A 22,317-nucleotide genomic window follows, 5' to 3' on the forward strand; every position below is an offset into this window, starting at 1 on the left:
GCCAGTTGTCGCCACTGATCAGCGCTGCCTGGTGGACAATTGGGTCAATTATGAGCTATAAGCCCCTCCCCCTGAATGCTCTCAATTGTTTGAAAATTTTCTAAGTTCGATTGCGTATTGCTTGTGTACTTATAAAGCTATAATAGCCTATTTTGATTGTTATTCGACTGAGTTGATTTTTATTATATTACAATTATATGAAAGAACCAAAAATATGAAATTAAATTGTAAAAAAAGAAATTAAATTGGGATTTCACATCACTTTGTATTTACATCCTTAGTATGCGCTGTAGTTCCGAGTTTGAAACTAGCTTGAACACTAGCCTTTTCTTTGGATAACGAGAGTTTGTTCAGTCGCTTTGATTCGAAAAAGTACCTGACTTTTACATATTCTAATATCAGCATTCCTATATTATTATCACGGTGATTATCACAAAATAGGGGGTAACACATTGATAAGCGACACTTTGGCGATGCAATCTTGGAAGGAATCCAGATCGAATTACTGTATAGTGTGTTAAAATACCAGGGAAAGCAGTAGTGAAAGGCACAAGAGCAGAATCCAAAAGGGAGTCGTCAAAGGTCGTCACTTGGCTGGACCCAGGATATAATTTAAAGAAATGAATTTTAACAACAGATCGAATCACTGTAAAGTGTGTTAAAATACCAGGGAGAGCAGTAGTGATAGACACAGGAGCAGAATCCATCAGCGAGACGTCAAAGGTCGTCACTTGGCTGCAACCAGAATCTAATTATAAAATAAAAAATAAAAAAAACTCGACTTAAAGGAAATGGCTCCATCAATAAAACTTGTTAATACTGTGAAGCTTGACTCTCCGGGTGAGAGTAGGCTTCCAAAATAAGACGAGATAGAGGGGGGGAATTTTAGGTAGACTTACAGTGTGTGCATAGTGACAACTAGCGGCGGTAGAGTAGAACGCGGCGGGTCGGGGCACAAAACAGTTTATTCACACAAACACTTACACTTACAAAATTTAAAGAACTTGTCGAGTCGAGCACTAGATAAAGACTGAATTCGTCAGGGTTTTGGGGAAACATTTTATACGGGAAAACAAGGTCAGTTTAATTTAACATACGGGGAAAGGTAGAGAATATTTTAGTGTAAATTTAACACTAAAGTGTAAAAAGGTACCGGGTAAGGGTTTTCGGGTTAGGGTTCTCCGTGGGAACCAAGGTCGCACATCGGAGGTGTGAAATCGGCGGTGGTAAAAAAGGTTCGCGGCTGATCGTTCCTTACATACCTTACGGCCGTGAAAGATTGCGTCCCGCAATCATGTTGCAGGGTTTAGGGGAAGAGTGGTTTCGCTGTCGAACGAGTACCCCGAAGTTTCGCTCGGTGAATCGGATATATTGATGACTTCTATCTCGTCGTGCGCTGGGGCATCTTCTTGTGCCCGAATGGGAGATGATGGCGGCCCCAGATGGTTTCTTCCATAGGGTTGACGTGATCGTACCTTTCGGACGATGGAGTGGAGCACCTGGGAAGATGGTCTTCGTAGACGTTCTCTTTCGCGTAACAGGTGTTGACATGGTAACGGGTGGGCACGTATTCTTGTATGCGATAGTCTTCGTCGTCAGTGATGAAGTGCCCTGGGGTGACCGTAACAAGCCATGAATTTTTATCCTCTTCCATGGTTACCGCCTTTCTTTTCTTGCTGTGGTGGCGCTCGATGCTGTGGTTTAGCGCTGCCGATTGTAAATTACGCTTGCCGGCAGAGGGTTGATGATCGTCTTTGTCGTCTCCTCCTCCGTGATACCGGACGCAGATGAAGGTGGCGCCCGAGCAGTTCCGATAGTTTTGATGAGTGCGCCACCCGAGGGTAGTTCGATGATATGAGATTTTCTTCTCGGGTTGAGGACTGGGTACGGCGGGTTGGCACCACGGGCAGGAATCTTCCGTATGGCTATGGTTGCAGACGGGGCAGGTTTCGTAGGCGTTGGCCATGGTTCCTCTAGCTGCTACGGGTTTGGTGTGGACTGATTTTTTGAAGACACGTCGTGGCTTAAATAACGCGAACGGGTGAACAGGGTTAGGTAAGCGGGCGGGGCAATGGTTAGGTGAGCCAATCGCGGATCGTGGGAAAAAACGGACTGCGGAAGGTCAACCGTGGGAAAAAATGTAAGGTGGAAGGGGGTTATGTCCAGGTAAGGTCGTCCGTGGGAAAAGGGTTACTACCATGGGAGAAGGTCGTAGATATGGAGCGGGTAATCTGCAGGAGGTGGATTGGAATTTTGAACCCGTGAAAGAGTGGGAACACATATTGCGGAATTATTAAACGAATTACATGGTTTTACGCTATTTTAGGAGGAACAATGGTGCTATATTTTGAATGAAAAATTCTGTTAGTGCATTTGTGATGTCTAGTGCCGCTACCTGGTGGCTGATGGTTACGGTTAGCGCTACTTTTGACAATAGAACGGAATTTTTTATTTTGTTGTCTAGGTGAAACGAGGGTTTTTTTTTTTTTTTTTTTATTGTCGCTGGAGTAGAAGGGCGGCTTGCCGGTGTGAGGAACCTGCTCTTCCATCTGATATCCTATTTATTGTCTGGGATGTCTCGGAAGTGTTGCTTTGCGGCATTACCGGAGGGACGTTGATGATATTTATTGGCACCGATGGTGTACTGTTCGTGGCGCTTCGGCCGCCTGTTTCTATATCCGCTTCTCTTGTGGCTCTTGTTGCCAGCCAACTGAAGGGGTTGCATGTCGATAAACAGGGTAGACATGGGATGAATCTCGACAGAATGGATCCTAGTCCACAGAACCGAAATCCTAGGGCTAGGACGATACCTATTCCGGATAATGAGCCGAAGGTTCTAAGCCAGCTTCCGACTCTTGCCATAAAGGAGACGTGTGGTGCGTCGTAAGCGCTTAGTAAGACGTTGCTGACCCGGCGCGTGAGTCTTATGTCATTAGTGCTGTGTTCGTGGACCGTTGCTAGAATGTCCGCCATGACTTCGGCTGGGCTCAGCGGGTTCTGTTTTAATGCGGGATGTAGTTGTAGTACTGTGCCGAGCGTATTATCCACTTCGTACGATAAGGCGTTAATTAGCTTGGTGCCTTTGATTGCTACAGAGGGCACGATGGGTTCCCAAGTTCCATTCCTGTAGCTGTGAGCGCGGCCGTTAAAGTTGACGAAATCGGAATGCCAGTAGCACTCCCTGTACTCCGTTAGCTCCCATCCTCCCACACTGATGGTGGAGTTTCCTACTTTTGGCTGGGGACCGCAGTCAGTAATGGCTGTTGAGAAGGTGACTACCCGGGGGTGCACTGAAGCACTGAGACGTCTTTACCGGTTGGTTGTAGTTTCGTGCAATTGGGAAGATTAAGATAACTGGCGGCTAGCCAGCCGTTGTACTGGGCGGTGGCAATAGCATTTTTATGCGCAGTCTCCCGAATTTGACACTGGAGTGCTCGGATTTCTTCCGCTAGTCCATTTGACATTTCTACTGCGACATCTCGGATGTACTGCGTGTGCGCTACGGCGTCTATTTCTGCGCGCAACAGAGTTGAGATGTTCATATTTTTATTGCCTATTTTCGCATCACTTTTGGAACTGTTCGCGTAAATCCAAGAAGCGACTACGCGATCCATTCCTAATACCGGTCGAAAGTTTGAAAAATTGGTGGCCGGCTTGCAAAGTCCGACGCTGACATTTTTCACTACCAAGTCTAGTTGTTTGTTAGAATCACGGATTCGAAAAATTTTGGGGTCTGTTGTTTCGTACAGCATTGCTAGTCCTTCTTCAACTTGCTTGGCTTGGCATTTTTAGGATTCTTTCAATGAATTGTCCCACACTATGATCACGAGATTGTGCGCGAAGGAGCCGTTGGCGGATGCCGGAATGTCTCCTATGGGAGAGCTAATAACGCAGTCCGAGCATTCTGTTTCGAGGACCACTTCTTCTAATCGGCAGTTTATCAGATAGTCCGTGCTGGTTTGCAGCCAACTACCTTGCACATGGGGCGAGCCTTCCAAGGACCATTTGTTGGAACCTAAAGTGTTCATAGGCTGTCTGTCGCACAGCCGTGAGTCACGTAATCTTCGGCATTCGGCCGCGGTGACGTCTAGCGGCGTGCGGTGTTCCTTCACGTGGTCCCACTGTAAAAAGTCACGATACACGGTTTTGCTCATCTTCCACATGGTACATGTGTGTGCTAAAAATCTCTGCGCGACCGGGAGTGTGGAATACACGTTATAATATACTCGAACAGGGGCCGTTGAAGTGATTTTGTGTTTACATCCTTCGTCAGCAAACTGAATGAATCCTTTATGAATGGCATTGTCGCAATCGCAGGTCGTAGCGTTGAACGCTAAATTCAGTCCACAACAGGCGGCTAACGTGAGGATCTGAAAAACACTGTAAGGTGGAGAAGCTCATGAGTTATATGATCATAGTCAACAGTTCCTTCTTCAGCATGCGACACATGTATATACGGCAAAACTTTTTCGACTATCTTCTTGGCGGGCGTATTGACGACCATGGCCGTAGCCCTACGCGTCTTTCCGGTCTGGCTGGCTGTGCCAACTCTTCGTCGCCCTGGTCTGGCGGCGTGAATCCGAAAAACGGGTTTGAGATGTTTATTTCATTTTCATCTGTCGGGAGGTCTAGGGAAAACGCCTCCAGAGGGTAAGAGGACTCGGCTGTGTCGTCTTCTACCGGTGTGAGCTCTTCTTCCTCTTCTTCTTCAATTACTTGTCTTGCGGGATTTAGCCGGAGGTCTTCAAAGTCGGGACAGGGGTCGGCCCTCCAGATCATAGCTTCTAGTAGTGGTTTGATTCGGTTGGTGTGAACTAGCTGCGGGGCCGTACCTGGTGTTGCCTGTATCTCCACTGTGTGGTTCGGGTTAATTTTGGTCACTCGATACGGGCCTTGGTATCTGGGATTTAGTTTACGGCTGGTCCCGGGTTTGACGGTTCGTACGTCGAGGAGTACTTTATCCCCTATTTGGTATTCGAACGTTTTAGCTCGTTTGTTGTATTGTTCCTTTTGCTGGGTTCTTGCTTTCTCTAGATTTTCCTTTACGAGGTCAAAAGCCTTAAGGAGGCGTTTCATCGTTTGGCTCTTGTAGTCTTGTGGTGTAATAGGATCGGAGGAGGTTGGCTGTAACCATCGGTCGATAGGCATGACTGCATCCCGTCCATGATTCAGGAAATACGGTGTTTCGTGCGTTGAAGAGTTGATTGAATGACGATAAGCGAATGCTACGTGTCCCAACATGTCTTCCCAGTCTTCGTATCCTTCGGAGATGTACTTTCTTAGCATTTCTACGACGGTTTTATTGAAACGTTCGGTTAATCCATTGGTTTGTGGATGATACGCGGTGGTGGTGCAGTGTTTGATGCGAAGAGCCTTGCAAAGTTCGTTGAATAGCTCCGATGTAAAATTCGTGCCACGGTCTGAGATGATTACCCGAGGAGGGCCATGGTAGTTTATGACTTTGTCCACTAGGGCCTTACATGTTGTTACTGCGGTTTGGTCTGGAAGCGCCACGACCTCCACCCATTTGGTAAAGTAATCTGTTATCACAAGTATGTGGTTATTTCCTTCGAAGGATGTAGGGTTAATAGGGCCCAAGAAATCTAGTCCTTATGTTTCGAATGGGGCTTGGGCGGGTTGGAGCGAATGTAGAAGCGCTCTGTTGTCTGATCGTCGTTGTCGAGCGCACGTTTCACATTTCCGGCAGTATTCTTTAACGTCTTCGAGCATGCTTGGCCAATAATACTTATCACGTAACCTCTGGCAGGTTCTTCGGTAAGCGAGGTGGCCAGAAAGCGGTGAGTCGTGATATTCTTCCATTAGCGCCTTTCGTAAGGATGCTGGTACCACCACTTGTTTCTGCACAAATTGTCGCCTCTTCTCGGAGTGAGGCGTGTACCACCTGCATAATATGCCATCCTCGACGGTAAATAGTTCGATTTCTCTTGCCCAGGTTGGCATTTGTCGTCGATCTTCTTCCCATAAAAGCCCATTTTCTAGGTACGCCTGGATGTCTTGGCATAAGGGGTCGTTCCTCTGTTCCTGTTTTATACTATCGGCGTCTTTGGGCTGCACTTGCACGGCTGCCACTGGAATCCGTGATAGGAAGTCGGCGTTTTCGTTTATCCGTCCTGGCTGATATCGTACCGTGTATTTTAGGTTACCGAGCATTATCGACCATCTGCCTAGTCTCCCTGTTTCGTCCTTGAAGGTCTGAAGCCATTGCAGGGGCCGGTGATCGCTTACTATCACGAAGGGTTCGTCTTGTAGGTAATATTTGAAACGTTTTATCCCGAATATCAGGGCTGCTGCTTCTTTTTCTACCGTTGAGTATTTTCTTTCACTGTCATTAAGATGTCTGCTGGCATACGCAATTGGCTTGTCCTTTCCGTCGATTTCTTGAGATAGGACGGCACCTAGTCCGTGATCGCTTGCGTCCGTGAAGATTATGAACTCTTTACCAAAATCCGGGTATGACAGCGCTGGTTCTGTTATCAGGCTCTTCCTGAGGGTTTCAAAGGCTTTTTCCTCCTCCAATCCCCATTTGATCTCATCTTTGGGTTGCCCTTTTGACTGTACTAGCAGGGGGTGTGCTATGGTTGAAAATTTCTCGATGAACCGACGGTAGTATGAGGCTAGCCCTAGGAATGATTGAAGTTCTCTCACGGTGCATGGGCGTTTGTAATTGGCTATTGCTTCAATTTTTGTTGGGTCGGGGGCTACTCCTTCGGCTGATATGATGTGGCCAAGATAATTTACCTTCTCTTGCAGGAATTTGCATTTAGATAACTTGAGTTTTAAGTTAGCTCTCTCCAATAGTCCAAAAATTTCTCGCAGGTGCAGAACGTGTTCTTCGATGGTTTTGGAAAATACTATAATGTCGTCTAAGTAAACGAGGCAACTTTTACCGAGGACGCTTGTTAACACAAAATTCATCAAACGTTGAAATGTTCCTGGGGCGTTTGTTAGCCCAAATGCTAATCTATTCCATTCGTACAAATTATTGTCCACAATAAAAGCAGTCTTCTCTTTGGATTGCTCATCCATCTCTATTTGCCAGTACCCTGAAGCGAGATCTAAGGTGGAGAATAGTTTCTGTCCTTGCAGGAGGTCCAATACGTCGTCGATTCTTGGCAGCGGAAATGAGTCTTTTTTCGTGATGGAATTTAGTTTCCTGTAGTCGATACAAAGTCTTTCTTCACCCGATTTTTTCCGTACCAAAACAATGGGCGATGCCCAAGGAGAAACAGATGATAATCTTGTGTCTGAGTAGTTCTTGGATGATTTCCTCCGCGACTTCTTTTTGTCGTGGGGAGTTCCGATAGGGCCGTGAGCGGAGTGGTCCTTTGCCTTGCGTGTCGATCGTGTGCTTGACTAGCCCTGTCTTTCCGCGATCTTCTGTTTTGAAAGCAAACAGATGGGCGTGATTTTCGAGGAGCTCCAGTAGGGCTTGTTTTTCTTTGCTCGGAATTTCTGCCAGGGCTTCGTCGAAGACGTTGGGGTCAGTCGGCGTGTTTTGGTAGGAGCAGGAGGCAACTGTGTGCTGTGTTTTTTCTTCGGTGAAGACTACTGTACCTAATACTTGAAAGGCTGGTATCGTGATTTGTTTGTCGGTCTCGTTGATGATGACGATGCGAAATAATCCATTCCCTTGTTTCTTCGAAACGAAGGGGTCAAGGCGGACTCCCTTCGGGAGTTCTGGAGCTGGTATAAATGAACAGGCGATGTTCGGGGGTAGCTTTCCGCCCCCCGTTCGCTCTCCACCACTTGGGCTGTGTATGGAGGAATAGTGATTTTGCGCGGAGTTATCATAACGGGCTCATGAGTAGGTTGATCCGATTTTCTCAACCGATAAATCGTCTTCTCACTGCCGTTGAAGATGAACTTGTGACCGTAGAGTGCGTCTAAACCTAGTACGCAGTTCTCGGTAATATCGTCCACTACGATGAACGATTGAACTAGGAGATCGGGACTTTCTTCGTCCACTAGCTGAAATTGAAGGGTTACTGTACCCAGGGTTTTTAAGCGCCTGTTATTTATATCAAATAGCTCTACCGCTACTTCTGGAGAAAAATTCACTACGTTTCCACCGAGTGCCGAGTATAAATTGTTGTTTAGTAAGCTTTGTCCTGCACCACTGTCGAAAAGGGCTTCGAATGTTACTTCCCCTGCTTTTAGTGTTATTCTTGGAGGTCTGACTTTATTTTGCACACTTCTTACGTATTGGCGGGGCTTAGGATCGTTTCCACCGTTTGACCCGACATGTCTATCGGTGGTTACTCGTTTAACTGTCCGGTTGCGGTGTTATTTGTTGGAGGGTTGTTTGCAGTAGGTGGTGGGTATTGCGGCGTTTGTTGCTGCTGCGGTCTCGGGGGCTGATTATAATAGTCCCTCGGCGGTGGATTGTTTGGAGGTTGCTGCCCTGATGACGGGTGGTTTCCGGGAGCGCGACAGGAATTGCGGTTGTGTCCCCTACGTCCGCATATTTCGCACACTAGTCTCATCTGGTATTGCCTCGCTGCACAGTTATTGGTGTCGTGTCCGTTACATGTTACACGCGATCCATTCCTAATACCGGTCGAAAGTTTGAAAAATTGGTGGCCGGCTTGCAAAGTCCGACGCTGACATTTTTCACTACCAAGTCTAGTTGTTTGTTAGAATCACGGATTCGAAAAATTTTGGGGTCTGTTGTTTCGTACAGCATTGCTAGTCCTTCTTCAACTTGCTTGGCTTGGCATTTTTAGGATTCTTTCAATGAATTGTCCCACACTATGATCACGAGATTGTGCGCGAAGGAGCCGTTGGCGGATGCCGGAATGTCTCCTATGGGAGAGCTAATAACGCAGTCCGAGCATTCTGTTTCGAGGACCACTTCTTCTAATCGGCAGTTTATCAGATAGTCCGTGCTGGTTTGCAGCCAACTACCTTGCACATGGGGCGAGCCTTCCAAGGACCATTTGTTGGAACCTAAAGTGTTCATAGGCTGTCTGTCGCACAGCCGTGAGTCACGTAATCTTCGGCATTCGGCCGCGGTGACGTCTAGCGGCGTGCGGTGTTCCTTCACGTGGTCCCACTGTAAAAAGTCACGATACACGGTTTTGCTCATCTTCCACATGGTACATGTGTGTGCTAAAAATCTCTGCGCGACCGGGAGTGTGGAATACACGTTATAATATACTCGAACAGGGGCCGTTGAAGTGATTTTGTGTTTACATCCTTCGTCAGCAAACTGAATGAATCCTTTATGAATGGCATTGTCGCAATCGCAGGTCGTAGCGTTGAACGCTAAATTCAGTCCACAACAGGCGGCTAACGTGAGGATCTGAAGAACACTGTAAGGTGGAGAAGCTCATGAGTTATATGATCATAGTCAACAGTTCCTTCTTCAGCATGCGACACATGTATATACGGCAAAACTTTTTCGACTATCTTCTTGGCGGGCGTATTGACGACCATGGCCGTAGCCCTACGCGTCTTTCCGGTCTGGCTGGCTGTGCCAACTCTTCGTCGCCCTGGTCTGGCGGCGTGAATCCGAAAAACGGGTTTGAGATGTTTATTTCATTTTCATCTGTCGGGAGGTCTAGGGAAAACGCCTCCAGAGGGTAAGAGGACTCGGCTGTGTCGTCTTCTACCGGTGTGAGCTCTTCTTCCTCTTTCTCTTCAATTACTTGTCTTGCGGGATTTAGCCGGAGGTCTTCAAAGTCGGGACAGGGGTCGGCCCTCCAGATCATAGCTTCTAGTAGTGGTTTGATTCGGTTGGTGTGAACTAGCTGCGGGGCCGTACCTGGTGTTGCCTGTATCTCCACTGTGTGGTTCGGGTTAATTTTGGTCACTCGATACGGGCCTTGGTATCTGGGATTTAGTTTACGGCTGGTCCCGGGTTTGACGGTTCGTACGTCGAGGAGTACTTTATCCCCTATTTGGTATTCGAACGTTTTAGCTCGTTTGTTGTATTGTTCCTTTTGCTGGGTTCTTGCTTTCTCTAGATTTTCCTTTACGAGGTCAAAAGCCTTAAGGAGGCGTTTCATCGTTTGGCTCTTGTAGTCTTGTGGTGTAATAGGATCGGAGGAGGTTGGCTGTAACCATCGGTCGATAGGCATGACTGCATCCCGTCCATGATTCAGGAAATACGGTGTTTCGTGCGTTGAAGAGTTGATTGAATGACGATAAGCGAATGCTACGTGTCCCAACATGTCTTCCCAGTCTTCGTATCCTTCGGAGATGTACTTTCTTAGCATTTCTACGACGGTTTTATTGAAACGTTCGGTTAATCCATTGGTTTGTGGATGATACGCGGTGGTGGTGCAGTGTTTGATGCGAAGAGCCTTGCAAAGTTCGTTGAATAGCTCCGATGTAAAATTCGTGCCACGGTCTGAGATGATTACCCGAGGAGGGCCATGGTAGTTTATGACTTTGTCCACTAGGGCCTTACATGTTGTTACTGCGGTTTGGTCTGGAAGCGCCACGACCTCCACCCATTTGGTAAAGTAATCTGTTATCACAAGTATGTGGTTATTTCCTTCGAAGGATGTAGGGTTAATAGGGCCCAAGAAATCTAGTCCTTATGTTTCGAATGGGGCTTGGGCGGGTTGGAGCGAATGTAGAAGCGCTCTGTTGTCTGATCGTCGTTGTCGAGCGCACGTTTCACATTTCCGGCAGTATTCTTTAACGTCTTCGAGCATGCTTGGCCAATAATACTTATCACGTAACCTCTGGCAGGTTCTTCGGTAAGCGAGGTGGCCAGAAAGCGGTGAGTCGTGATATTCTTCCATTAGCGCCTTTCGTAAGGATGCTGGTACCACCACTTGTTTCTGCACAAATTGTCGCCTCTTCTCGGAGTGAGGCGTGTACCACCTGCATAATATGCCATCCTCGACGGTAAATAGTTCGATTTCTCTTGCCCAGGTTGGCATTTGTCGTCGATCTTCTTCCCATAAAAGCCCATTTTCTAGGTACGCCTGGATGTCTTGGCATAAGGGGTCGTTCCTCTGTTCCTGTTTTATACTATCGGCGTCTTTGGGCTGCACTTGCACGGCTGCCACTGGAATCCGTGATAGGAAGTCGGCGTTTTCGTTTATCCGTCCTGGCTGATATCGTACCGTGTATTTTAGGTTACCGAGCATTATCGACCATCTGCCTAGTCTCCCTGTTTCGTCCTTGAAGGTCTGAAGCCATTGCAGGGGCCGGTGATCGCTTACTATCACGAAGGGTTCGTCTTGTAGGTAATATTTGAAACGTTTTATCCCGAATATCAGGGCTGCTGCTTCTTTTTCTACCGTTGAGTATTTTCTTTCACTGTCATTAAGATGTCTGCTGGCATACGCAATTGGCTTGTCCTTTCCGTCGATTTCTTGAGATAGGACGGCACCTAGTCCGTGATCGCTTGCGTCCGTGAAGATTATGAACTCTTTACCAAAATCCGGGTATGACAGCGCTGGTTCTGTTATCAGGCTCTTCCTGAGGGTTTCAAAGGCTTTTTCCTCCTCCAATCCCCATTTGATCTCATCTTTGGGTTGCCCTTTTGACTGTACTAGCAGGGGGTGTGCTATGGTTGAAAATTTCTCGATGAACCGACGGTAGTATGAGGCTAGCCCTAGGAATGATTGAAGTTCTCTCACGGTGCATGGGCGTTTGTAATTGGCTATTGCTTCAATTTTTGTTGGGTCGGGGGCTACTCCTTCGGCTGATATGATGTGGCCAAGATAATTTACCTTCTCTTGCAGGAATTTGCATTTAGATAACTTGAGTTTTAAGTTAGCTCTCTCCAATAGTCCAAAAATTTCTCGCAGGTGCAGAACGTGTTCTTCGATGGTTTTGGAAAATACTATAATGTCGTCTAAGTAAACGAGGCAACTTTTACCGAGGACGCTTGTTAACACAAAATTCATCAAACGTTGAAATGTTCCTGGGGCGTTTGTTAGCCCAAATGCTAATCTATTCCATTCGTACAAATTATTGTCCACAATAAAAGCAGTCTTCTCTTTGGATTGCTCATCCATCTCTATTTGCCAGTACCCTGAAGCGAGATCTAAGGTGGAGAATAGTTTCTGTCCTTGCAGGAGGTCCAATACGTCGTCGATTCTTGGCAGCGGAAATGAGTCTTTTTTCGTGATGGAATTTAGTTTCCTGTAGTCGATACAAAGTCTTTCTTCACCCGATTTTTTCCGTACCAAAACAATGGGCGATGCCCAAGGAGAAACAGATGATAATCTTGTGTCTGAGTAGTTCTTGGATGATTTCCTCCGCGACTTCTTTTTGTCGTGGGGAGTTCCGATAGGGCCGTGAGCGGAGTGGTCCTTTGCCTTGCGTGTCGATCGTGTGCTTGACTAGCCCTGTCTTTCCGAGATCTTCTGTTTTGAAAGCAAACAGATGGGCGTGATTTTCGAGGAGCTCCAGTAGGGCTTGTTTTTCTTTGCTCGGAATTTCTGCCAGGGCTTCGTCGAAGACGTTGGGGTCAGTCGGCGTGTTTTGGTAGGAGCAGGAGGCAACTGTGTGCTGTGTTTTTTCTTCGGTGAAGACTACTGTACCTAATACTTGAAAGGCTGGTATCGTGATTTGTTTGTCGGTCTCGTTGATGATGACGATGCGAAATAATCCATTCCCTTGTTTCTTCGAAACGAAGGGGTCAAGGCGGACTCCCTTCGGGAGTTCTGGAGCTGGTATAAATGAACAGGCGATGTTCGGGGGTAGCTTTCCGCCCCCGTTCGCTCTCCACCACTTGGGCTGTGTATGGAGGAATAGTGATTTTGCGCGGAGTTATCATAACGGGCTCATGAGTAGGTTGATCCGATTTTCTCAACCGATAAATCGTCTTCTCACTGCCGTTGAAGATGAACTTGTGACCGTAGAGTGCGTCTAAACCTAGTACGCAGTTCTCGGTAATATCGTCCACTACGATGAACGATTGAACTAGGAGATCGGGACTTTCTTCGTCCACTAGCTGAAATTGAAGGGTTACTGTACCCAGGGTTTTTAAGCGCCTGTTATTTATATCAAATAGCTCTACCGCTACTTCTGGAGAAAAATTCACTACGTTTCCACCGAGTGCCGAGTATAAATTGTTGTTTAGTAAGCTTTGTCCTGCACCACTGTCGAAAAGGGCTTCGAATGTTACTTCCCCTGCTTTTAGTGTTATTCTTGGAGGTCTGACTTTATTTTGCACACTTCTTACGTATTGGCGGGGCTTAGGATCGTTTCCACCGTTTGGCCCGACATGTCTATCGGTGGTTACTCGTTTAACTGTCCGGTTGCGGTGTTATTTGTTGGAGGGTTGTTTGCAGTAGGTGGTGGGTATTGCGGCGTTTGTTGCTGCTGCGGTCTCGGGGGCTGATTATAATAGTCCCTCGGCGGTGGATTGTTTGGAGGTTGCTGCCCTGATGACGGGTGGTTTCCGGGAGCGCGACAGGAATTGCGGTTGTGTCCCCTACGTCCGCATATTTCGCACACTAGTCTCATCTGGTATTGCCTCGCTGCACAGTTATTGGTGTCGTGTCCGTACATGTTGTGGTATGTACAGAATTTATCGGACGTGTCGTATTGCCCATTTCTCGGCTCCCTTCGCTCTGGTCTCCTCGTTTCGGCGTTCTTGGCGAGTTCCGATCTAATTACTTCCCTCATGAGGTCGGAGATGTCCTTTGCTTCGTCTTCTTTCCTTGCTAGGGGCCCTGCTGCGTCTCCTGTGCCTGGGTTTTCTCTTGAATTTATGATTTCCAGAGCTGAATCGTGTCGTTCTGCTGTCTAGATCATCTGGTCGAATGAGGGGAAATCCTTGCAGAATAGTCGATCGTGAAGCTGGGGGGCTAGTCCGTTCATGAATTTATCCCTGCTCAACTGTTCGATTACTTCGTGGCTTACGTTCGGGTAGCCTCCTCTTGCAAGTTTCTGGATTCGGTGTGCGAAGTTCCTGATTGATTCTCCAGGTTCCTTTTTGCAGCTGTTGAACGAGGTTCGGTATTTGTGTTCCATGTTTTTTCCCATGAATCTTTCTTTGAGCGCTCGCTTGAGGGTTTCATAGCAGGTTGCTTCGACTGGGTGATCGAGTTGGTACTGTTCCAAGAAGTCTCCTGCTGGACCCACTAGTTTGGATCGGAGATATTTAATTTTTTTGGGTTCTTCGAAATCGCCAATGTCCAAGGTATTTTCGAAATGTCTTAGCCAGGAGTTGAAGTCGGCGTTGTTTCCTGGTGTGGAGAATACGCTAATTTGTGTCAGCAGCCGGGTTGCTTGTATATCTAGTTCGCTGATTGTTGATTGGTGGTGTCTGTAGTGAGGCTGTGGTTGGTGCGTGTTTGAGGTCGTGTAGCTTGGTTGAGAGGCTATTGTTGATGCCGTCGTTCGGTAGTTCTGCAAGGTAGGGGCGATGGTACTGCTCATCGGATTTTGCCACAAGGTGGGGTTCGGTGTAGACGTATACTGGGGAGGGTTGGATGCTCGGGTTGTGTTGTTTCCTACTAGGGTGGCTACGAAATTTGCGGCTTCGTCAGTTGACCAGTTATTTCTGGTTAAAGCTCGGAATACCGCTACCAAGTCGTCTTCGGGATTGCTTGAGTTAGTACTGGCTTGAGGGCGCGGGTTATAGTTCATTGTGTTTGTGGTGTTCTGTCTTGTTGTCGTTGATAATTGAGGGGTGAATGATACTCTCTTTGGAACCGGAGGTGGGAGGTTTTCTGCGTTTCTCGGTGTTTCCCTATGTGTTGCTACTGTAGAAGATCGTAACTCTCTTTCTGCTAGTCTGCTTGTTGTTTTGCTTCTTGCCCCGGTTTCTTGGTCCTGGGTTGTTGAAAAGGGGTTTCCTCTACTAGTTACACGGATCGGGTGTGGTGTGAGGACGGAGTGCGGTATGTCTGCCTTAAAACTGGTTAGTTCCAGGTTAGGGTTTTGTCGGGAAGCCAGTGTGGTCGATTCCGTCTGACCTGCGGTTACTGGTGAAGGGTTTGGGTAGAGAGCTTCTGGTATCGGAGTTAGGTATGTTCTGAGGTTCAAAAATCGGAAAAGTTCCTTTGGTGTATAAAAATGCTCGCCGTACTGCTGTATCACTGCTTGGTATGATTTTCTGATTTGTTCGTAAGACAGTTCAGGTTGGCAATTAAGTTCCCTCAAAAATAGTAGTTCGTGTAAGATCTCTTCTTCTGGTACGTCTTCAAGTTGTAAATCGGCGTATTGTTTGTTGAAGCTTGGGGTGCCTGTTGTGTCTGTTTTTAGTGTTGTAAGGTTCTCGTTGAAGAAAAGTTGTGTGGCTTCGTTTTCTATTCCCTGCTGACCACGATCTTCTGCGATAAGTGCTTGAGCTTGTCTTAGAATTTCTAAAGGGGGTGTTCCGTATTGGTCGCTCTCTAGGTGCGTTGTTTCTTCTTCCCTAATTCTATCCCACTGAGCGACGAGGTTGTGCTCTTCTACTTCGTTGTCCGTTAGTAGGTTGATATTGCTAGGGGATTCGTTATCTGGGGCGATTTGTGGCTGTATCTGAGAATTTACTATTTCGCTTGTAGGACCCTGATTTTTTTTGGCTACTTTATTTTTGGTCGTGAATCCTGTAACTATTTTCCCAGCGCTTCGAAATACTTTTGTAAAATTATCCATTTACTTTTTTTAGGCGAATAAGTTCTAATTTCCTTTAGCAGTGGCGCTTATTGGTAAAAAATCAATAGATATTTGGCAATGTGGGAAAAAATTAAAGGTGGCGCTATCTGAGATACCGGAAAGGTATAGGAAAATTCAAGTCTCTAACGGGGGTTCGGGGTTCGAATTTCACTGTCACCAATGTGAAGCTTGACTCTCCGGGTGAGAGTAGGCTTCCAAAATAAGACGAGATAGAGGGGGGGAATTTTAGGTAGACTTACAGTGTGTGCATAGTGACAACTAGCGGCGGTAGAGTAGAACGCGGCGGGTCGGGGCATAAAACAGTTTATTCACACAAACACTTACACTTACAAAATTAAAAGAACTTGTCGAGTCGAGCACTAGATAAAGACTGAATTCGTCAGGGTTTTGGGGAAACATTTTATACGGGAAAACAAGGTCAGTTTAATTTAACATACGGGGAAAGGTAGAGAATATTTTAGTGTAAATTTAACACTAAAGTGTAAAAAGGTACCGGGTAAGGGTTTTCGGGTTAGGGTTCTCCGTGGGAACCAAGGTCGCACATCGGAGGTGTGAAATCGGCGTTGGTAAAAAAGGTTCGTGGCTGATCGTTCCTTACAATACAGTTATACCTGAGAGAGCCTTTGTGCAAAGCGATTCAGTTATAGGTTGCGAACTATTCGTACAATCTGTGTGGGGAAGAGTAGTTAACTGATTTTGAACAAGGCTGGAAATAGGTGTCCCTAAAATTGATGTAATTGTTTTGCATCTCGACTGCTGTTTCTTCTTCTTCACTTCAGGACCATTTTGAGTCAAATCTTCCAATGCTGGGCGCCTATTGTTCTGTTGTCTTTTAGGGCCTGAAAAAATATGTTGCGAGTGAGTTATACTGAAGAGTGAAGCAATTATGATGTACAGTATCCTGCACAAAAAGGTGAACACCGATTTGGTTTGAAAAAGCCATCTGTGGGTAGAAAATATTAATAGTATACCTTTTTAAGGAGAGGTAGGGTGGTTTTGGCGCAAAATCATCATAAGGGGGGTTGGGTAATGTCAGTCCAGACACCTTTTTTTTTGCCCTAGGTATTAAATGTCTGGAAAAGTGTAGACTCGGTAGACTCCCCTACCCCCCGGCTAAGTAGAACTATTTATGCATTACAAAGTAGAGTCTTTCCATTACTTGTTATTGTCATTATCGGGTCGGGTAATGCAAAAATTTTTCTACTTAGCCGGGGGGTAGGGGAGTCTACCGAGTCTACACTTTTCCAGACATTTAATACCTAGGGCAAAAAAAAAGGTGTCTGGACTGACATTACCCAACCCCCCTTATAATAATTTTGCGCCAAAACCACCCTACCTCTCCTTAAAAAGGTAAACTATTAATTTTTTCTACCCAGAGATGGCTTTTTCAAAACAAATCGGTGTTCACCTTATTGTGCAGGATACTGTACATAGTTACCTAACAGATGCTTTGGTGTAGCTCCATCTCTCAGTCGCCATAGTTGTTGTGGATAAAATTTGCCTAAAATAAATTTACTGGTGACATCTTCATCAAAATGACGCCAGCACGAGCGTGACGAGTCCAAAAGCCACATTTTTGGAGGTATCCCTCTCCATTCCTCTAGACGATGTTTGGGTATTGGGACATTCCACGCCAAAAAAACCAATCGATGGCGCGTCAAAATTTAGATTTTGATAAAAATTGGAGTGTGTATTGGAAAATACACCAACAATTTATTGCCCAATTTTTGGATTTTTCATTTAATAAGTTTAAGAGTTATTGCGATGTAAAAATCGCATTTTTTCATTTTGCCGTGAAGGCAGAAAAAATGTTTTTTTTACTTTTCTCTTATTCTTGTCTCTATTTTTCACTCGATTGTGATTTTAAAAATGTCAGTCCATTCCTTATTACTTTCTTTATAAAGTTCATAAAATAAATTTCTTTTTAATAAAAAATTTAATGTATAGTTAAAAGAATGAAAAAAAATTTCTCCCAACTTCAAAATTCTGTATCACAGAATGCTTGTCGATTGAGAAACTTTAATTTTAACCACAAGAAAGAAGAACTTTCATTTACCATTATATAAAAAATCCACGTGACTTTTTTTCTTTATAGCTGATAATTAATTCTATCTATAAAGGGCTCTTTTTGCATTTCAAGACTTTTTTTTTAGCCCTGAGCATTCTCCCCCCATGAATGTCGGCCATTTTGGGAGGGGAGCGATTCCCCCCTTCATATCGTAAAAACGACCTTGAAACAGCCCTGAGTTTGGTAACGGCAGTTCGTCAGTCGTCAGTGTGCTAAAAGAATGGCTGGACCAAGTTCTGTGACTCAGTGTTCGGTTGGTATTCATCTTAAATCAGCATGTTACTTGAAACGGTTTGTGGAAGAAAACTATGAATTGGATACTTTAGATGACTTGGACGATAGCAATCGTAAAACAGTAGAGTTAAGAGTTAACATGTCGCATGTCTCTTCCATTTGTAAGCACCATAAAGTGGCCTTCACAACTCGGTTCTCATTATACCACCAAAGTGTTAAGTGTTCTAATATATTTGGGAAACACAAGAGCTTTGTTCCAACTGGCAACAATATTGTCACTCTTGCAAATTGCGTTAACATTGCTTCCAAAAAACCTAATCTTCACATTTATCCAGGCCAACGTTTTTGTGTTACATGTTATTCTCAAATGTACAACAGTAAAGTTATTGACAATCCTAAAAAAAAAAGTTCATCGAGTTCAGCTATGGGTGACATTGATAGTGCTTTGCAAGAAATAGGAAGTGACGATGCTTTTTCAAGCCCAATGAATTCTCCTTTAAAAGAACTTCAGAAATCTATCTTAGTAACAAATACACTGGATGTTACGCCTGTTCAGGTCAACCAAAAGAAATCTAAATTTCGACGTGAACCAGACATCATAAATAAAGCCAATCAAGTGAGGTGCGCATTCATCAAGCTACATTCTAATTTCATCCCTAGTGAGCGTAGTGTTACAACATAAAAAAAAATTGCGGATGATTCTCTTTTTGTAGTGGATGATTTTAAAAAGCAAATGGACGAGATTAGGTTGAAATGTTTAAAACTAAAAAGTGACGATAATGCAAGTGGAATCATAAGTTTGCTTACTTTAGCTCCATCCTCTTGGAGTCAACAAACATGTGCAGATTTTTTTTCAGTTTCGATATCACAAGTTAAACGTTCCCGCATACTAAAAAAAGAAAAAGGAATTCTATCTGTTCCAGACAAAAAGATTGGTCGTAAAATATCTCTTGATGAAATAGAAATCGTTCAAGATTTCTATTTATCTGATGATTATTCTCGTATGATGCCTGGTATGAAAGATTACGTGTCCGTAAGACAAACAGCAGGAGAAAAAAAAGTGAAAGTCCAAAAGAGGTTGCTTTTGATCAACATAGATGAACTTTTTTTCAAATATAAAGAATACTGTTTGAATCAGTTATGTATGAAAAGTTGCGGAAAGTCAAAATTCTTCGAACTTAGACCAATACACGTCATCGAAGTAGGAGCAGCTGGAATACATAACGTCTGTGTTTGTGAGAAACACCAGAACATCAAGTTAATGCTTGATGCAGTAAGTGATACTACAGAAAAATATCTTTGTATGAACATGATTGTTTGTGATGTAAAAAATTATGTTTGTATGATGAAGCGGTGTGAATCTTGTCCAGGAACTGAACCGCTAATTTTTTTTTTAAAGAGCCAAATTGGGGACTTATCCGTTATCAAATTCAAACAATGGGAATCAACAGATAGAACAATTATTGTAGACACTGAGTTGCCAACTACTGAATTTCTGACTCTACTCGTTAACAAAATTGATTGTTTAACAGTACATCACTACGTTTCAAAAGCCCAATCAAAGTTTTGTCGTGAACTTAAGCAGTCTTTGCCACTTAATGAATGCCTTTTACAAGGCGATTTCTCTCAAAACTACTCCATGATTTGCCAAGATTCTATACAATCTTCTTTCTTTCCCCCCCCCCCTCAGCAATGTACAATTCATACTTTTCTTGCGTACATTAATATTAACGGAACAATTTCACACCACAGCATGTGTGTTTTCTCTGATTGCATGGTCCATAATACTGTTGCCGTCCACGAATTTTTAAAACATGTCATAAAACACATTTTTACTCTTGCGCCCAATCTTAAAAAAATCACCCATTTTACTGACGGGGCAGGTGCCCAATATAAGAATTACAAAAATTTTTGCAACCTTCTATTCCACAAAAAAGATTTCAATGTTGAAGCGGAATGGCACTTTTTTGCCACTAGCCATGGCAAAGGACCCTGTGATGGGATTGGAGGTACTGTTAAGAGGATGGCTAGAAGAGCAAGTCTTCAAGGGGGGGCAACTATTCAGACACCGCAAGCTTTATTTGAATGGTGTGATGAAAATATCATGAATATAAAATCTTTTTACGTATCTTCAAGTGCCATTGATGAGAATAAAAGATCTTTGGAATCGAGATTTGATAAGACTAAAAGAATCCCGGGTACGCTTTCTTATCATTCGTTCACCCCTAACTCTGATTGCTGTTCTATAAAAGTTCGTGATGTTTCTTTGTCTATTGTTTCAAAAGAATTTGTTGTCATGAATATTTCGTCTTCGAATTTTGATTTTTGTGATGTGAAAATCGGTTCAGTTGTCGCTTCAGTTTATGAAGATGGTAAATGGTATCTGGGAAAGGTTTTGTCAAAAGATGATATTAATATGGAGATGAAGATCCATTTCTATAAACCAGCTGGAGAGGAAGCAAAACTTACAGGATTCCAATTGTCACACCAAAACGACACAGCAACAGTTGCCTTAGAAAACGTCATCATAATTTCATCGTCATTCGCGGCAACAACTCGCAGAGGAAGAACTTTCAAAATTGATTTGTCTGAGTATGAAGCAATTGAAAATAGATTCTCTAATCTTATGGCAAACGGAATGTGATAAATGTGAAATTCGAAGAAATTGGAATGTGAAACTCGTAAATTTCGATGGAATAAAAATAATTAAATGCGCATCACAACTGCACTTCTAGCTAAAAATGTAAGATTAAGCAATAATATACCTAATTAATCTACAAAGAATGCTAATTTTTCAGCATTATTGAATTCATCATAGTTTCTATAGAATTTCAAATATAAGTAACCCCATTTTTGGCGCGAAGATTGGAACTTTTCCGAGGCTTGTCTCAAGGTCGTTTTTACGATATGAAGGGGGGAATCGCTCCCCTCCCAAAATGGCCGACATTCATGGGGGGAGAATGCTCAGGGCTAAAAAAAAAGTCTTGAAATGCAAAAAGAGCCCTTTATAGATAGAATTAATTATAAGCTATAAAGAAAAAAAGTCACGTGGATTTTTTATATAATGATAAATGAAAGTTCTTCTTTCGTTTGGTTAAAATTAAAGTTTCTCAATCGACAAGCATTCTGTGATGCAGAATTTTGAAGTTGGGAGAAATTTTTTTTCATTCTTTTAACTATACATTAAATTTTTTATTAAAAAGAAATTTATTTTATGAACTTTATAAAGAAAGTAATAAGGAATCAACTGACATTTTTTAAATCACAATCGAGTGAAAAATAGAGACAAGAATAAGAGAAAAGAAAAATAAACATTTTTTCTGCCTTCACGGCAAAATGAAAAAATGCGAGTTTTACATCGCAGTAACTCATAAACTTATTAAATGAAAAATCCAAAAATTGGGCAATAAATTGTTGGTGTATTTTCCAATACACACTCCAATTTTTATCAAAATCTAAATTTTGACGCGCCATCGATTGGTTTTTTTGGCGTGGAATGTCCCTATTCTAAAGAATATAGCTGGGCCATTTTCTTTGTCTTTTCCAGTACAACAGTCTTCAATAAAGCACCGTTTCACCATTTTTGGATAACTTTTAAACCACTCATCAATCAAACGGTTACATCGCATTCAAACATAAAATGGCCGTCTTCGAACCATGGACTACTCTAACTAAAGGACGGGACTCTTCGACATTTCCTACGCCACCCATGTAATTTTTTTCAATTTTTTATTAAATTCTGTTTTTAAAAATAATTATCGACTTACCAAATGTCCCTATATTGAAAATTAACCCTTAAAGAGATATTAAATATTTTCTATCAGAAAATAGGGAAATTGGGCGGGCCGCCGGTGAAATCTGGGAGCCAAAAATCCTAACTCATTGCTCGTTTTCTTTCTACAATTTCAAGTTCAGTTGTCAATCAGCAAGATCATGCGATTTTAGTTGATATAGATGGCACCCGACAATTTCGAGTTCAATTGTCAATCAGCAAGAACTCGCGATTTTTGGTTGATAGATGGCACCGGCGGCCCGCCCAATTCTCCCTACTACCAAAATTAGAATCGCAATATCTTCTTAAATGATTAGTTTTATCAAGAAAAAATTTGATGGTTACAATCGCCTTTTAAAGCTGCATTTAATGGTGTATTTTCTATTTTTTCAGGAAAATAGCCCACAACGACACCCTTTAACAAGGCGAGATAGGGAAAGAGTCCCGTCCTTGGCCCCTTCCCGGCATCCATTGCGGCGGCCATTTTGATGACGCGCGTAATTCAAATTTGAATTCTAACTTCTAATTATTGTTATTTCAACGTTTTAAATTACCAAAAATGTATGTAAACACAAGTACATTTTTAATAAAAACTCAATATGTTTTAAAGAGTAAGCAGCAAGTGTTTTATTCATAAACAACA

At 43.7% G+C, this 22,317-nt stretch overlaps 1 protein-coding gene and 1 long non-coding RNA gene across 2 annotated transcripts; one reads left to right on the forward strand and one right to left on the reverse strand.

The window, feature by feature from the left end:
• Nucleotides 1–273: 273 nt before the first annotated feature.
• On the reverse strand, nucleotides 274–17,320 carry LOC116935428. Its single transcript, XM_045177351.1, has 3 exons — nucleotides 17,039–17,320; nucleotides 16,212–16,439; nucleotides 274–748 (listed from the first exon to the last, which is right to left on the reverse strand). Exons 1-3 carry the CDS (start codon nucleotides 17,172–17,174, stop codon nucleotides 408–410), a joined length of 705 nt encoding a protein of 234 aa, XP_045033286.1. The 5' UTR covers nucleotides 17,175–17,320; the 3' UTR covers nucleotides 274–407.
• Nucleotides 17,056–22,216, forward strand: LOC116935430. The gene is made up of 3 exons (XR_006649796.1): nucleotides 17,056–17,182; nucleotides 21,450–21,613; nucleotides 22,068–22,216. It is a non-coding gene; the product is annotated as an uncharacterized LOC116935430 (long non-coding RNA).
• Nucleotides 22,217–22,317: the final 101 nt, after the last annotated feature.

The sequence above is a fragment of the Daphnia magna genome, linkage group LG7, assembly GCF_020631705.1.
Source record: "Daphnia magna isolate NIES linkage group LG7, ASM2063170v1.1, whole genome shotgun sequence".
Taxonomy (NCBI): domain Eukaryota; kingdom Metazoa; phylum Arthropoda; class Branchiopoda; order Diplostraca; family Daphniidae; genus Daphnia; species Daphnia magna.

Bases quoted from the DNA above. Each gene is read 5' to 3' on its own strand.
- LOC116935428 (XM_045177351.1), bottom strand. From the start codon at position 17,174: ATGTGGCTTTTGGACTCGTCACGCTCGTGCTGGCGTCATTTTGATGAA. The intron at 16,440-17,038 runs GTAACTATGTAC...ATATTTTTTCAG, and splicing joins TACACCAAAGCATCTGTTAG to GCCCTAAAAGACAACAGAAC. The intron at 749-16,211 runs GTATAACTGTAT...TTTTATAATTAG, and splicing joins TTGCACAAAGGCTCTCTCAG to ATTCTGGTTGCAGCCAAGTG.